This window comes from Lepisosteus platostomus, chromosome 10 (genome assembly GCF_059453375.1).
Source record: "Lepisosteus platostomus isolate fLepPlt1 chromosome 10, fLepPlt1.hap1, whole genome shotgun sequence".
NCBI lineage: Eukaryota > Metazoa > Chordata > Actinopteri > Semionotiformes > Lepisosteidae > Lepisosteus > Lepisosteus platostomus.
In genome coordinates, this window is record NC_142620.1 from 9,793,702 (window position 1) to 9,811,244 (window position 17,543).

The following is a 17,543-nucleotide window of genomic DNA, read 5'->3' on the forward strand; positions in this document are numbered from 1 at the left end:
ATACGAAATCGCGAAACTGGTCACATTCATTAAGGAAATGGGATTCATTGACAGCTCTTGTGAGGGGAGTGTTTAAAGCGTGTATTGTCCACAGTTCAGCACCTATGTAACGGACAGCTCCAACACACACACCTACACTCAAATAACCTTATCGACCGGACGCGTCTCAACGCTAGACCAAATCAATACATCGGATCAAAGTGCACATCCCGCCCAAGTCTGCTATGTGCACTTTTTCACTGACTTGTTCGTTTGGTCTTGCCAGAAAACAGATTCTCACTCTCGATTTTGTGTGTGTGTGTTTGCTCGATGTCTGCATCGTTAAGGAACTCCATTTGATATTCGTACCCTTGTTGTGGCAGAGCGAGAGAGAAAACGCCGCGTCTCGAACGCCCAGGGGGACACACTCGGCACGCGCTCAGTAGGCCAGTTTCCTTCATGCATATTTCATGAAAACAAAAAATAGAAACATCAGCTAAGTGCTGTATGTGTACAGCACCAAGACACGGAACACAGGCGAAAGCCGCGGTCTCCCAGGGTGCTGTCTACTCCTTTTCCAAGCAATAAGACGGACTTGGGGTGGTTAAGGCGGACTTTCAATCTCCAAGCAGGGTGCTGTAAATTTGGTTTTAGAGCCCCTGAACGAACTAAAAAGGCCCTAAAATGTTTCCCTTTGTTATTTTCCTTAATGCAATTTTCTGTTTGCCAGCCCAAAAGCGAGTGATCACTAAGACAGGTGCCGATTTTACCTTTATCACGAGGTTTGGGGTTGAGCTGCTTAATTTGCTTCCACATTTTACAGACTAGCGTACAAATAAATAACCACAGGGCCTCCTGTCAGATTTATTGTTCGAAACAGGCGATTTTTATTCTTTTACATACAAAAATGTTAGAAGTCCCATCACATGAAATCACAAGAAAACACATTAAGGGGTGGGAGCGAGATTGTTCTTCTTCGTATTGGTTTAATGCTTTAAAATGATTGAAACCCTTCGCGTATAATACTATGATCATACATAATAATTCTTTTTTTTAAAACTCTGGAAAAGGCACTGAAAATTAAACAGAACGAGGAACAATATTGTATTGATCAAAAAGACTATGCCACAACATATCAATATAGGAAGGTAAAGGGGTTGTCAACACGGTGTTGCCGCAAGTATGATAGTCACATTAAACGCGAACACAGACAAGCTCGTAAACACTGCAGTTTTCCAGCGTAGCCTTGTCTTTTGCTGTAATAATCGCCGAGCCTAGGACACACCGGGCACAGTTAGTGGCTGATGGTCTTCAGCAGATTGTAAGACGCCCCCTGGCGTGTAATATCTGAAACTGTTGCCTGTGCTTCTCATTTCTTTCCAAGTTACTCAAGCTGCCTCAGCGTTGCAGAGCGGCGGAGTAGCGGAATGTGGTGTGTCGGTGTTGTGGTGTGATGCTGTTGTTCTTTTCGGCGTCTGTATGGTGAGCGCAGAGTCCCCGAGACCTGCCCATTGCCCGGCCGGACCTAGGATGAGCAGGACGGCTGAAGCTGGTGAAGATGGTGGCGGTGACGGGCAGCCCAGTTTTGCACTAGAGCCGCTGAAAACCACGACCCTCCCGGTCAAGGCATCCCCGACCCTCCCGGGAAGAGACTCGGACAGGAGCCCTTGTTACACCGACACCATCAAACCCACGAGCAACGGAGTGCACACCATCGAAGACAGGATACTGCGGATCACAGGTTACTACGGATACTACCCGGGATACTCCAGCCATCGAAGTAAGTCCTCCTTTCTGTTTTTTAAAGCTGGGCGATGAAGCAACAGTATGCTGGAGTTGAGGCAAATCCCGCTTATTGATCGCAATAAATCTCGGTATCGTTCAGCTAATGAATTTGACTCATGCTCTATTAACAATTTGTGTAGACACAGTCCGCAGTACAGTATACCGTAATGTACAGTGGGATCAATTTAGTTTTACCACACCTGGGAGTTTGAATGTGCTCTGGTAAGAGGGAAAACATCCATAATTGTAATTAAGTGCTAGAGATCTCTTTTCTATCGCTTCCCTTGACTGCATTATGTTTAAGACCGTGTCCGTTTTCATATCAAATGGACAACGCACGTTTCATTCAAAGCTGCGTCTTGGCTGCCTGTACATGTATCTATTACATCTGCAGTCTGTTTGGACCTGGCTGTGGATTTAATTTGTAAATCAGCGCTTTACTTTAGGAAGCTTTTAATTGCTTATCGATGTGGGGAAATGCGATCTCTTGTTTAGCATAGATGATTTCAGTTTCCTTTCTTTAATTAACCGATTACCTATTTGTCAGAGATAATGAGAGATTAATTAAGTTATCATTGGGATGTTAGCTATGGTCCTCTTGCTGTTTAGAACCATGTTTTTGAATTTTGTTCCAGATGTTACTGCCTACCATTCTTATTGGTTTCCTTATTGGACTGTGAATTCTTGTAAGCGTCAATACTACATAATCTTCGGAAAGAATTGCAATATGAGAAAGGCTTTAGGCTTTACGTACCCATTGCATGGTTTTATTTTACTAAAATTTGACCGTATACTTTCGGTACACGAGAGTTCTCGTACAGCCAGTCGTTCTGAAAGCTGCAGGCACTGACAGAAGGATTCGCTCCCAAACATTTGAACCCGTAATGTCGTTTGAAATCAGGGATATTTAACTTGCTGTGCCTGTCTGACCTGAAGAGCCGTCCTTCAAGAATACCTGCACAGCGGTGCATTGGAGGTTACAGTTTAAAAACAGTGAGATGTGACACAACGGTTCGTAAGGGCCGTTTCCTCTAAACGCGTGATCGCCGAAGGTACTGTAATGAAACATTTTTTTTTCTTCTCTGCACTGGATATATAATCAGATTAGGGGGTTCCATGCTTGGAAATTATTTCTAAGTTTGATACACTGTATCAGGCAAATAAATGGAAACATTTTGGTGAGTCGGCCTGCAAATACTGTGGATTAGTATCAATGACTGCCGAATGTAAATCCACTTTCAGGCAACAGAAGGTGACATTTCTGATTATAAAGGTGACGTTTCTTTTCTCACTGAATCACAAAACCACAAAGAAACAGACAGATTGATCTGTATTAGGGGAGAACGCTATGGATAGTAGCTCAAGGACCAGAGAGGTCAGTTAATTGATTAAAAACACAAGCAAAACTGTTTAGACTGTGGCTCTCCACTGGGTGAATTGTTTCCCTGGTGAAATCCCAACAAACGTCTCCAAATATTTTGTTAATATTTAGATACCTCATAACATCTTGCAGGACAAAGATTTACATCAGTGGATCCCTGTGCCTCAGGGATCTGTGTCTTCTGTTTCGTGATCCAGATGAGGTCTTAATCGCAGGCTAATTGCAATTTCTATATGGGGAACTTTTCAAAAGTTTTTTAAAATTTGAATGGGATTTATGAATGGCAACCTTGTGCCACATTTCGAGTTTTATAGCTTCTTTTGTTCGTGTGTCTGAGGTAAATTGCAAAAGGAGGAGTAGTCCAGAGCGTGTATCCTGCTTTCCAAACTGTCTCTTACCTGAAATAACACCAGCTGGACCAGTGCAGAAGGAAAAAGCTCATTGTGGGGAGTACTTGAGTTTCCGTTTAAGAGACAGCATAAAGCTCAGTGTGCTGACGTTTCTGGAGCAATACAGTTGGAATCACATCACTTTGAACCAAGGACTGAATGCAGAAACTGGTCAATTAAAATTTTTACAAGCTAGCAGATCAATAAAAGACATCAGTTAGCAGCAGTAATTCCCAACTCAGTTGGAATGGAAACCAAGGAGGAGAGCCCAAAATAAGACACTATGTACTGCGTCTCATTCCATTATGAACTTTGTGATTTCATATTGTGCCTTTTCCTATGAGGAGGATAAATGTATCAGCGATTAAGTCTTGGAATAAAGAAGAAAAACTCGCAAGAGACAAAAATCACACGTGAGCTTAACTAAGATACTCACAGGCAAGCACTACTAACCCTTCTTGGTTTTGCTTTACAAACAAAATAAAATTGAACCTTGCAATGACTTTTGAACCGAGCAAATGTCTCCTTTCTGCAGTAGTTGGTAAAAGGAGAATTCCTTTACATCACACTTCATCACCATTCCAGGTCTTGCCTCTTTATTTAAGAGGTTCCTGCTCCAGCAGGTGAAGTGGTCTTTATTGTTTTCAAAGAGTTTGAAAATGGTGGTTTTAAAGGTTTTTGCAGAGCTGCATGTAGTTTTATTTCCTACCCTTTCAGCCCTCTGTCTGCATCATTAAGAAATACACCCATGGCTGGTGACTACAGCGCAGTTGTGATCTACTGCAGCTCTCTAAGAGAGCCCCTGGGCTGATAGAAACACACAGCATGAGTGAAGAGCTTAGTTGCCCAACCATGCTTTGCAGCACTTTTTAAATAGGAGCATTTTTCACATTTGGAAAGATCGACTCCATCACAGCAGTGTGAGAAGCTGTGCTCTGGGACTGTAACACTGTGCACATTCAGCTTTTAAAGAGTCTGTGATACCTTACTTACACGTTATTTCCACTGGCATCTTATTTTAAACACTTCAGGCAGAAAATTCCTTGGATTATAAAGGACTAAGGCTACATATAAAATCAAGGTTTCTCTGGAAGTGATCCAATCAGAAAGATTTTTTTTCAGGGCAGACATGATGCCCTGCAGGGGGCAGTAAATCCCTTTTCCTGCTGGGCTGTTGTCCTGGTGCTATGTACTGTACCCTGCCTTGCGGACACACTGTTGTGCGGCCTGGCGGTTTTGTTATTAAAGATGTGTCGGGGTCTATTTATGATGTCCCTTCATGCAATTTTGCAAGCAGGTTAGGGAGAACTTTTTCCCAGTAACATCAGCTCTCTGCTGGAGGAACAATTGCAGGTCCAGTGTCAAAAATGTCAGGTAACATTAAGTGGAAGATAAGTATGCCTACTGCTGTAAATGGCCTGGAAGATTAGAGAATACTGAAGGTTTTGCAGGCTCTCAGGAATCTAATAAATTCATCTGCTATGGCAATAACATTTTAAAATATATGTCAAAGATGTGTATTTAGCTGTGTGAGAATGTAATGGTCCTATTTTTGTTGTGTGCTGTACAAGTAACTCATCCAGTCCTGAGTGACGGACCTGTTATCAACCCCTTGTGCCCAACTGTGCGATCACGGGTGTTGTCATCAGAGGGCCTGGAAGCAGGCGCAAGTTTCCAATGGGAATGGAAGCTCTAGGCATTATCCTGTGGTTAGGAAAATGCCTAGAGCTTCATAGTGTCCCTAGTTCACAAGAGCTACTATCCAACAGGGTTATCTTGCAGTCCTGAAGACAATGTTGAAAGGTTTCCCAATGGTCCTTAAAATAAGAAAAGCTGAAACCTTCTCCACAAGGCCTGAACATCTTATGATTTAAAGAGAACAAGTGAACGGACTTGACCAGAACAGGGCAAACCTCACATTAAACGTGTGTTTCTGAACTGCTCTGTCAATAACCTGGGAATGACCAGGGCCAGGACAGGAGGTATCGGAGAGATGGACCCATATAGTAAGAGGAACAAGATCCAGTTCTCTTGGCTCTTATCTGTAGCCAAATGCATAGGAAATATTTAATTTCAAAAGTTTTTTTCACCATTCAACTGAAGATCAGTTTACATACTGTAAATAAGGAGAAAATGAAACTGACATTTGGTGGCTGAATTCAGACACCACTATAGCTAAGTTCACACAGAAGGGTGTACAAAGTAGTTAAAAAATATCTTGTGCCTAAAAATAATAGTTCAGATATTTGGAATATACAACCTCTATTGTGCAGCCCATAGTGACATTCCTACAGTATTGCAGAGACTCTGTTACTTGTCTCCTATTATAAGTCATATCTAATGAAACAAGACACAGACATTTCAACAAAGATGTTATTGCAATTATAGCTTATTATAAAGCCTTGTTCAGCATGTAAAGCTGGACTGGCAAACTGTTTATTCCATCCATCCATTACAAGGAAGTCACACACTGCCACAAATATGAGCTGAACAGCAATTGAATTCGTGAATAGTTTGTCAGTAATGCTTTTAACAGTATGTTTGTTTTCATCACAATTATGACAAAAACTATGAGTAGTAAAAGAATGGAGCTGGGCATCTGCTCCTAACAAGTTCCTTAGCGAGGGGTGCAAAATAAATTTGCATTGCCGCAGGCTCTTGTGCTGAAAGTGACTGTGGAACTTGACAGAGATGCTATCAAGTGAAGAGAAACTCTATTAGGATTTGTGTGCTGGTGGGTGAGTGATTCTACTGACACAATCATTCTAACAGTGGTGCAGCATCGTGCAGAGAACGGGTGAGTTACACAAGTCCACCAGACCTGTGAAGCCCTCTGTTTTTTATTCCCTCACCTTTAATTACTTAAATCAACCATTTCTTTCAGAAAAAAAATTTAAAACCCATAGGACATGAGGAGTAGCCCATTCCTTGCACAAAGACTGAAGACCAGTCAGAAGGAGATTGACAATCCTCTGTGCTGCACGCACCACTTACTAGCCACACTCAGAAATTCTCTGAAATCTTGCTAATTTCTTTGTTTATCAGGGCCTCACTGCTGCAGAGCTCCCAGCAATTCAATCAAACCCTCAATTAAATTCATAATTATCTTTATTAGGCTTTGCAGCCTGGAGGGCTGCAGGCTGTAAATCTCCCGCTGTTAAAGAGCTGCAGAACGATTAAAATGGTCTTAATGAAGCAAAGTTGTTCAGCTAAGCATATAAGAACTCGGATAGGACAGGAGCTGCTGTAGAAGACACTGGGATCCAGAAGGTGAGACCTCAAGTTGCTTCTATCTTGTTAATGATTATTATGTATATGTACAGTTTGAACAAATGCTCAATTCGCTCTGAGAGTACTGACTGACTAAATGCATATATATAGAGGATTTATTGATAAATAGAAAAGGATTTGATCTGAAACACTTCTTCAAACTTGGCCTTGTAAATGAGAGGCATGAGATTGTTGTGCTATGGTGTTGGCAGAGTTTGGGCATTCTGTTTGACCTCTTGAAATGTACAGTACGTGCAACAGTTCTGTGCAGTCAATTGAAAGGATGAAAGTTTATTTCACTTCCCGATCGACAGAAGAATCCTGATCGTCTTGTACAGGGCAGAGCAGTCCCTAGCATTTCACTGTAGTTTTGACCAGATCGCACCTGGTTTGTAACAGCAGATTTCTGATTTGATTCTGATTTGTTAAAACGCTGCCAGGAGGGCTGCTGTTCCTTAGATCCAGACTGGGCTGCCTCCTGCGTGGCATGTTTGTGTGGTTTTGCTCTGGGAGCTCTGTTCTTCTGTGTGTTTTGATGACACATCCAGGGTGTAGTCCCACCTTGTGCTAAAGGCTTGCTGGGACCCTCTGTAGGATGCAGCAGCTATGGAGAATTCAGAATAAATGTTTAAAACAAAAAATGCAGTTGTAAAGTTCCATTAAAAATCATAAAAACGCAGAAAGCCTGCTGTATATAAAATATTGTCACCTGCTGATCAGGATGTCTGCTGGTCTTAATATCACAATCTAAAATTACTTTCTGGATATTACATGCAGTTTGTTCCTCAGCAGAAAAGGCATTTATTGAACACGAGGGGGCATTTCAGCTGAGGCAAGCTGCCAAAGGACGTTTCACACGGGGACTTTTTCTGAATTATTTATCATTCAAAATTGTGCTATACAATACAATTTTAAATTTAAAAATGGCATTGAAGGAAACAGGCATCCCGATAAGCGGGAAACATTCTGTTTTAAAAGGCTCACTGGATTAATGCGAGCCCTTCCAGGGTTTGTTGTGAAAGTGGGGCTTCTTTCTTACTTCCAGGGCTCATCAGCTTGGGCTTGAAATGTCCGGATGCAGGCGATGGCGGTTCGCAGTGGTGTGAGATACAGCCTAACTCAGGAATCTTATAATCTAAAGTTATTCAATGAATGTTTGACAATACATGCACACCTGCAGAGACCTTATCTTTCTTTTGAAGTTACCTGCTGTCGGCTGAAGTACCTGTAAGGACGTTGTTGATTATGAAATATATTGCGCATATATTATGAAAGCAGGGGCTAATTGCATGCCTGAAATAGATGGTCGTTTTTTCTCGTCTCATGTAAATTTCTGTTTAGCCTCCCACACAGCTCCTTGTTTCCTCATGAATATTAGATATGCTGGGCTATACCTCACTGTATAATTTATCACTCATAAGAGATTCCTGACAATTTTAACTGCAGGGCTGCTATGAATAATTGCCTGTCAGATGAAAACAGTTTTGATAAGAATCTCTCTCTGGCTTTCCCTCTCTCTCTCTCTCTCATCTTCTCACTCTCTCTCATTTCTTTTTTTTTCTCCCACTCCTAGTTTCTCCCTTTCACTCACTGTAAATGTTATAAGCACAATTCAATTAGCACAATGTAGGAGCAAGCAAGAGCGCTGATCCTCACTGGCACTTTGTTTAAAAGAATTTGAAAATACATGTAATCATTCATGCAGTCTTTAGTCTTTTGTAAGGAACTAATTGTTAATTAACCTCATAATTCCCTAGCTATCATGAAACTGAATGACCAGCTTTTTAAAATTATTGTCTTATGCTTTACCTGCTGCATATTGTATCATTAATCAATGGTCTAAGGTAACTCACAAGATGCATAATCTAAATCACGATAAAAATAATATAATACTTTTTAAAAAACAAATTACATGTCTCAGCTGAACATTACCTGTAGTTAAGTGAACGAGTAATATTTTTGGAATCTCTCTGGGTTGTAGTATGTATGTATCTTTTTTATGTAAGAATAAAAAAAATCCAAATTCATCACCATTAGATCTGATCTTCTCACTTGTACAATATACAATTAACCTGTCTTTCCTCTAGAGAATCTACTAGCTCACAGAAGAATTGCTAACCTTCTCTTTTGTTTTCATATTAAAATTAAAAAGAGTTGCAAATTTATTTTTTTATCATATGGAATTGCTAATACTGTCTGAAACTCATAAAGGAACTCAGTATGGTTTATACTGAAGACATTGATATGCATGTAGTTAACATGTATATACACATTTAATGGAAGATATACATTTCCTTATAACCGATGTATTGATGAGGCTTAATAAACTGGCTTTTTTTTTTTCAATACAATTTTGTCATACTTGTGACTATGTTGATGATAATTCAAAGTCCATTATTTGATGCAAGCTCAAGACTGTAATTGTACAATGTATCAAGTCAGTCCATCTGGACTGCTATTAGTTGTGGTGTCAGCAGTAAGACCAGCGTTCTTTTTATTTCAACTTCTCTTTATCAACATAACAAATGAGAAATGAACATGTGTGTTAACGTGTGGCATCAACGTGAGAGGCATGAACACGGTGCTGGTTAATTGTGTCTTTAATAATGCACCTTATTTCATTATTTACAGTACCTGTTATTTCTTTTCTTTTGTTGACTTTATCAAATTGTACTCTGCAGCCACTGGTCTATCCACACATATCCATACACCATTCAGCCCCAACACTGACCTTTTTTTTTATAGCTCGTAGCTGTAACCCCATACACCAAATTGACACCCTTATTCCTCTGGACTACAGCTGGTTTGTGCAGACTACAGAAGCCACTGATATTGAGCTGCACCGAAGGAGTTTGAAGTGTCCGTTCTGGAAACCTGGTGATATAGCTGACCAAGCTGAAAGGCTATTCAGACACCTTGTCAGACAAGTCATAAATCAATCCTCTACGTCACCTCTTTAATGCCCCCTTGATCTTAAAATATGTTTTGTGCTTGACAATCCGACATATTGATTTTTCCATCCAGAAAAAACATCACCCTGTGGAGATTGCTTTGTCACCATATTTTCGATTCTTTGCCCTGTTCTGGGAAATCTCTGAGATTTTCCCTGTGACAGTTGCCCTAAAGAGGTTTCTTTGGTCTGGAACTGTACAGGTACTGGGCAATGGCGTACCTAGTCAGAGTAGACAAGGTATAGCGTGCACATCTGAAACAAGCACACGAACAAACCCCTGGATGATAATCCCATGATTAGACTGCTCCAGGGCTCTGCTGCAGTGAGCTATTAAGCAGTGAACATATCAGATAAGGCCAATACTGAAATTCGGAAGAATTTAATCAATACTACGCAATATGTGTGATATATGGCTATTAATTAAATGCAGATTGTGCTTAAATGGCATCTTGTGACCTAACAGGCTACCCTTCAACCAGTGTTGCCTTAACCAATCAATGAGGAATGTAAAATACAGAAATTATTTTAGAGACATGCTTTTTCGCAGTTCTTATTTCACTGAAAAATTCTTATACCTAAGATTAAAGAGCACCATTTTATAGTTGGAACTATCACATGTGATTCAGATGAAGGATTTAAAGTAAGTGAAGTACTTTGATATTCCTGTTATGATTTAGCTCTCTTTGCTTTTTCAGCCTGGTGCTGTTGTGTAATTGTATGGAGTGTATGACCTGTCATCCTGTCTGCCTTTGCCACAGAAGGATGTTTATACCCATACTTCACTGTAAACTTGTGTACTTCAGGTTTCAATCCTGTTAATCTGAGGGAAAAGATTCTAGCATAGCTGTGTGTGCATTCCTGCTAAGAGCTCCCCTTCTCCTGAGGGAATACAGTTTTGAACCGAGGTAATCTGTAGTGTTGGCATTGTGACCTCTTACTTGTAGACCTGAAATTGAGGAGCACAGTTTCTACTCATTTCATAACAAAACAAGATTGTGTGCTGGGGGACAACAAGAGGGAGAGCAGAGAGATTGAGGAATGAGAGCTGTGCTTGTTATTTATATTTTGTTTCTCTATTAAACACAAAGTGGATTGTTCCAAGACAAACTAAAGCTCTTTATTGGAAGTAAACGTAGTATTAGATTCATCCCTCACATCTGCAGTGTTATTATTGTGTCTCTGTTATACTGTATATCTGAACTTCACTAAGAACTCTAAATCTGTCTTGTTGAACAGATTTCGAAAAGAGATGCCCAGTGTCTGTGACCATGTACAGGATGTATTTGCAGGGATGGGGATGTCTGAGCACATGACACGACCAAACTGCTGATGAGCACCTGATGGGAACTGATGGGCTTTGTTCTCAAGGTGGAGAGAAGGTTACCTGCAGAAGACTTGAGTAGGCTGCACATGGTGTAGAGAATGGGCGCACAAGGCTCCCATCCCTCCCATAGAGAGGCACAGGGCTTCTGTCTAAAGGCTCCGCTTACAGGGTGGCAACAATATTCTCCAGGCAATCAGCCGAGAGCTGGGCTATAAATCCTGAGTGAATGGCCTTGTGCGCAAGGAGATCGCCTCGCTTTCTTACATGCTCTGGATAAATGTCATGTGTGTGCATGGGTATGCACATGGATTCACCCATGAGGGTGTGTGTGTAAGTCACGTTATTACGTCCATTCTGTGTAGGAAGCACAAAAGAAAATACAATCTAGGGAATAGTGTCGTAAGGTTTCCTTTGTTTTCTTTGTGACATTGACTTCAATGTCAGTGCAGGTTCATGGCGACACCCAAAGAAAAGATCATTTCCAGGAATGACTCTCTTATGAAATAATGTGCAGCTCGTTGAGTCTTGAAAGGGTAAGAGGCTTTCGAACTAATATAGATATTTACTTTATTAGCGCATCGCTGATCAGCCTCGTTTCTCTTAAGGATTTTAGTCATGCACCAGTTTCTTTGCACCCGAGGGGAATCATTAAGTTATTAGGCTCTAAGTGCTTTCTGCCCCAAACTCAGTGATAAGTAATTCAGAAATGGAAAGCACTAATCAGACAAGATTGGGCCTCCCATCGTAGACCTGCTGGGCCGTCTCTCACCATCTCTGTGATGCTGCTCATAATGTGAAGATAAAGATCTTCTGAAACTCTGAGATCCAAGAAAGTGCTCTATTTCCTACAGGAAATAGATCCTGTACGTTTTGAATTGCTGATGCTGGCCATCTTAGGGACAGTCGTGTGTGGGGCCTTCTACTCAGTTCTAATCCATTGTTCCAGTTCCAATCAAATCCTAAATTATGGTGAGAACAGTTCTATGCTCCTTAGGGTTTACTTATTCGGTATGTTGGTTTTCCCAATCATGTATAACAGACCAAGGTTCTGTAACCCATGCAAAAAGTAACCCAGGCGGAGCGGTGGCTTTGTGGCTAAGGATCCGTGACTGTGGCTAGAAGGTTGACAGTTCAAATCCCACAGCTGGCAGAGGAATCCTACTCTGTTGGGCCCCTGAGCAAGGCCCTTAACCCCAACTGCTCCAGGGGGGCCGTACAATGGCTGACCCTGCACTTTAACCCCAAGCTTCTGTCTGTATCCCTGTCTGTGTGTCTCATGGAGAGCAAGTGGGGGTATGTGAAAAAGACAAATTCCTAATGCAAGAAATTGTATAGGGCTAATAAAGTTATCTTGATCTCTATCTTAAAGCAAGGCAAGATTCTCATTGTCATCTTAAAAAAAATCCTTTTCAATTTATTTCCTTAAAAGTTGTTTTAGAAGAGCAGGACAAACAAGAAAAACTATGTGTTTTGACACAAGATCTTCATCGGGACTTCTAATGATCCCCTTGACACTAGCTCTTTTCATAGGCCTCTATTGCATTGAATAAATTAAGACACAATTGAAATGTCTTACACACAATTAAAGTGTGTAGGTTTTATTTAACTTACAGTTAACTTTTCAATAGCAACAATTATTAAACTTGAAGCAGGACCATGATACCATAATTGACATAATCAATATTGTCATGTCATTTGCCAAACCACTTTATACCACACAGTGTCACAGGAAGCCGGAGCCTACCTGGCAAGCAATGAGCACAAGGCAGGGTACACCTGGATGGGGCACCAGTCCATCGCAGGGCCAGTGCAAGCTGATCATACATGAGGACAATTTGTAGGCCACAGTAAAGGCCGAGGGGTGAATTTCGGCCCGGACACTAGGATAACTCTCTACTCTTATTGAGAAATGCCCGGGGATCTTTAATCACCACTGAAAGTCAGGACCTCGGTTTAACGTCTCATACGAAAGATGGCGCCCACTACAGTAGAGTGTCCCAGTCACTATACCGGGGCATTAGGAGCCACACAGACCACAGGGTGAGCGCCCCCCACTGGTCCCACTAACACCACTTCCAGCAGCAACCTTAGCTTCCCAGGAGGTCTCTCATCCAGGTACTGACCAGGCTCAACCCTGCTTAGCTCCAGTGTGTAGTCAGTTGAGAGCTGCAGAGTGAAATGGCTACTGGCCATAATCAATATTATTATGGCAAATTACTGTTTCATGGTCTGTTATATGTGATTTCATTTCCTTCAGTTTTTATGAGCCAACCCACCAGGTCACCTAAGCCTTTATATCACAACTTGACTTAGAATTAATAAAATCTTTAATTAGACTTTTTATTATCTACATTTGGATAGTTAGGACATTTTATATTGTGCAACAGTTTCATCTACCACATTGAGAATTGTCCTTAAATCCTTTGAACCAGTTTTCCTGTTGGACCAGGGAGCTGCACAGTACATTAAAGTAACTTAATCTTTTAAACGTCTACCTCATTTAAAACAAAACCTAGTGGGAGCAGTGGCAAAAGATCTGAGTTGTGAATATCATGCCAAAATTGTTTCAAAATTATCTTATTGATATTATTGGAAACAAAAATAAATTTCAATGGCAAATCTTGACTTTTCCACTAAAGGTATATCATGTATATGTTCATGACCTCCAATCTTTGGTATGCTTTTGAATCAATTTTCTTTGATAGCTTCTGAAGAAAACACGATTCTGCATGTATTTCACAGTCAGACTCATTATTGTCTTTTCAGTTGGATAAACTGACTGCATTCAGTGTTCTTAATCACAATCTGCAAGCAACATTGTATTTTTATCAGCATCCTTAATAATATTGTAGAGACAGTTATCAAATAACCAAACAATTAACAAACTGATTGCTTGTAGAATTTAAAAAGTATTTGTGGAATGGAAATCTAATGTTTCAATACCCTTGGATGAAGGCATGAGAATAGAGGACACGAAGCATGAAATTGGAGGATACTTGTATATGTTTCCTCTCTACATAAAGAATATTTGCTCTTGTCCTAGAGTTCCAAAGAACCATTAGATTAACTTCAGGTCTTAACAGTAAATATTTCATGGGCGTGTAAAACTTAACATCAAAGAGAGACTACGAGAGGGGTTGATAGAAATATTATGTCAAATTCCTGAATGGTATTGACAAGGTTAATTCAATGGAATACTTTAAGATAAACAATGACACAAAACTCTGAGGACATAAATGGAAATTATGCAATAACATAATGTCCTAGCATTCAGGACAGAAAAGGAAACCCTCTTGTGCCCACAGAGTGGAACAAGCTGCCCAGGCATGCTGTTGAAGACAATTCCTTCTAATCTTTCAAGAATCGGCTAGATGATTGCACAGCCCAGGGTGTAGCGCATCGTATGATCAAGGTGAGGTGAGGGCTTGAATTGTTATTTCACCTGAGTTAAACCTTCTCTATTGCCTTCTTAATATATCAATGTTCATACCTCATTTCCACCTGTTAGCCTTTGATCATTTGAATAGATAGCTCATAGAGGGAGAAAGTCTGAGGCTGGTCAGGTGTCACCAAAGAAAAGGAAGATGTATCTACTCCGTCTTTGCTTCCTTCTTTCACGGAGAGAGAGAAAATGAATTTCAGTGAAAAACCGAGAATGCTGAAGGGGACTGTTGTAGACAGATCTAAACCGAGAAACCCAGACCAAATAATACATGTATCATAAAAGCTGAATAAATAGATACAAAATAAAATGTTTCACACGAGTATCACTCGGGGAGTGGTACGGATGTGAAACAGACAGCTAAGCAAATGCAAAGGCTACTAATTGGTTGAATCTGTTACAACAAGTTTTATGAGAACCTTAAAGCAATAAAGCCCAAGTAACCTGTCATTAAAGATCAGTTTAAATAGCCTGATTATTATGTGTCACTGGCTTCCAAGCTCCTGCCAGGAATGAGCTGAGAATTGTGCTAAAATGTCTTCAATTACTCCAGTGAGACCTGCAGCAATATGTGATAGTTGCAGCATTTGTCTGATAGTGCTTTCCAAGTCTGATTTCTGGACACAACCAGCAATCAGTATGGTCTTGTGGCTTTAGGTGCCAGAGTGGTTCCTTGCAGAAGAAGGAGCTGTTAAGGTAAAGAGCAATGCTATTTCCTGTCTGTTCTGAAGGACTGATGTCCTCACATCATATGAAAAAAAACCCTTCTGTTTCTTGATTCTGGACAGGAGATGTACAGTACAGTAGTCACAGATCAGTTTCATGTGTCTTGTGTTGAATAACATTGAATCCACACTACCTTCAGCTCTGTGCTTTTTCCTGAGTTTCAGTCTGCTGTTTTGCTGCAGGAAACTCAGGGGAGACTGGCACCTTGGAATGTGTGGCAGCCCACATGATTTGAACCCTTATGATTTCAGCCATGATGAACCCCTAAGATTTGATCGCGGTATGCAGGAGTGAATTAAGAGAAGCGTAAGACATGATGATTAAGTGAGGATAGGATCGGGAAATACAGGAACAGATGATAAAGAGGGAGACGATTTGGGGAAAACTGCTAAAGCATTTTCCCAGTTGTGCCACACAAGATAAAGTATAGCCCAGATGAGAAAACTGCAGAATACCACACACATTTAGCAGAGCAAATCTCTGTCGGGCTGTCCAGCCTGCTCGTCCTTTTCTTCATTTGATGTACATTTGGCTTTGGCTGAAAATCTGGAATTTCTGCAGGGATTATTTCATTGCAAAACCTTTGCCTATAGCTGTACGTTGAAAAGCTCATCCAGCAGGAATTGAACCTGGGCCAGGGAGGAGTAACGAATTCTGTGGGACAACGAGATTCTCCCAGAGGTGCTGTGCCTGTTCTGGTTGCTTTTGCCAGCTGAGAGTTACGGGCCATTCATCAAGGGACCCCCCATTCAATACCATCTCCTTAGCAGTGAGAGAGAGCTGTGCTCCTGTTTGGCTTTCCTCCTCCAGCCAGTAACTGCAGCCCGTTGAACCTACAGGCACAGGGAGGCACCTATAGTGGCACTGCGAGTTGAGACCAGGCTTTTCTGTAGACACACAAATGAAAATACTGTGTCCAGTGTCTGTCTGTCTGTCTATACTATCTGGCAGGGAACAGAAGATTCTGCAGTGCCTGTTATAAAGCTTCAGCAGGGTTAATGGCACTCCATCTGCCCCTTTTAACATCCCATTTTTTTAAAAGGCTTTATGGGTGTGGCACACTGTATTTCAGCCGAAGCTTACATGGTTTGAATGAAGAGAAGCCAGCAAATGATAGAATCAAGAGGTACTGTATGATGTCACATCCCTTCTCCGATACGCCACAGCCCAGTCCATGTCCAACATCACTGACACCACACTAGTGTGTCCTGTCGTTTATTTTTTATTCTGTAGGATCGAAGCCAATATTCTGTGGAGTTTCTTGTACAGTTATAGGCACATTAGCATGGGGGAAACAGTCGATAATTCCGTTCCGGTGTGTTCCCTGCCTCCAAGCTCACTTCCACACCGCTAAACCTGGAAATTAGTTTCCAGCAGGATGCCAATGCAGCAAAACTGCACTTATATACGATAAGAGCACCGAGAAAGAACTCCCCACCCCAACTCCGTGGCTCTTAGGAAAAGCCGTGCCTTTCCCAGCTGCTAGGCAGTTGGGAGGCGGACAAGGCGTGGTAACCGTGACGCCCCCTGGAGGTTCAGTGATGCTACTGCAGAGCCCTGCCAGAGACGGGCCCTCACAGTTCGGGGGCAGCGGTCTGTCCTCCCAGGCGGCCTTAGACCCCCTGCAGCAGCATCACGACGATGCGTCTGCTCGCTTCAGACCCCCTGATGTCACTGTGATGAGAGGGAAGATTCAGCAGGCTGCGTTGTGCTTTATCAAGAGCAATTTATCTGCTTCAGCTCTACAGCATTTAGGACCTTCTTACCCCAGGTGTCTTTCTTAACGGATCACGATGCTTCACACATCGCGCTGACACTGTCGCGCAAGCCCTTCTGCGGCACTGCAGCCGTAAAGCAGGCTCGTACTGCCCTCTAGTGGAAGGTTTTCACAATCGCATCGCTAAAACTACGTCGTTGGAAAAGGTCAGATTCAAGTTTACTGTCCTACGTATCCGAGTACAATGAAATGCTTACTTGCGTGTTTTCACGCCAGGAAGAGGGTAGCAGCTATAATTTTAACCAGCACTTAGTAGCTCACGTAGTGTAAGTATTTTGATTTCAGTGCAAAAACAGAGCAGGGTAAGAGGATTTAAGAGGTAGAGTCTGGGAGTCTTATGGCTGTGAGGTAGAGGCTTTCTTTGAATCCAAGAGGTTCAGCTTGTATACTGCTATATCTTTTTTCCAGAAGGAAGAAGAGAGAGAGGGGCATTCCCAGGGTTTTAATCTTTGAATATTTAGTTTACTGTGCTTCTGTAGAAATCTGTGAGTGTAATTCCAATAACACACACTAGATG

The 17,543-nt window shown here is 41.5% G+C and overlaps 1 protein-coding gene across 1 annotated transcript in view; it reads left to right on the forward strand.

The window, feature by feature from the left end:
- Window positions 1-1,025: 1,025 nt before the first annotated feature.
- slc35f4 (solute carrier family 35 member F4) overlaps window positions 1,026-17,543 on the forward strand; it is a 40,035-nt gene continuing 23,517 nt past the window's right edge. Inside the window, exon 1 of the mRNA XM_088648043.1 lies at window positions 1,026-1,759. Within this exon, the coding sequence (XP_088504169.1) occupies window positions 1,459-1,759 (301 nt within the window). The 5' untranslated portion in view covers window positions 1,026-1,458. The remainder of the gene's footprint in view (window positions 1,760-17,543) is intronic.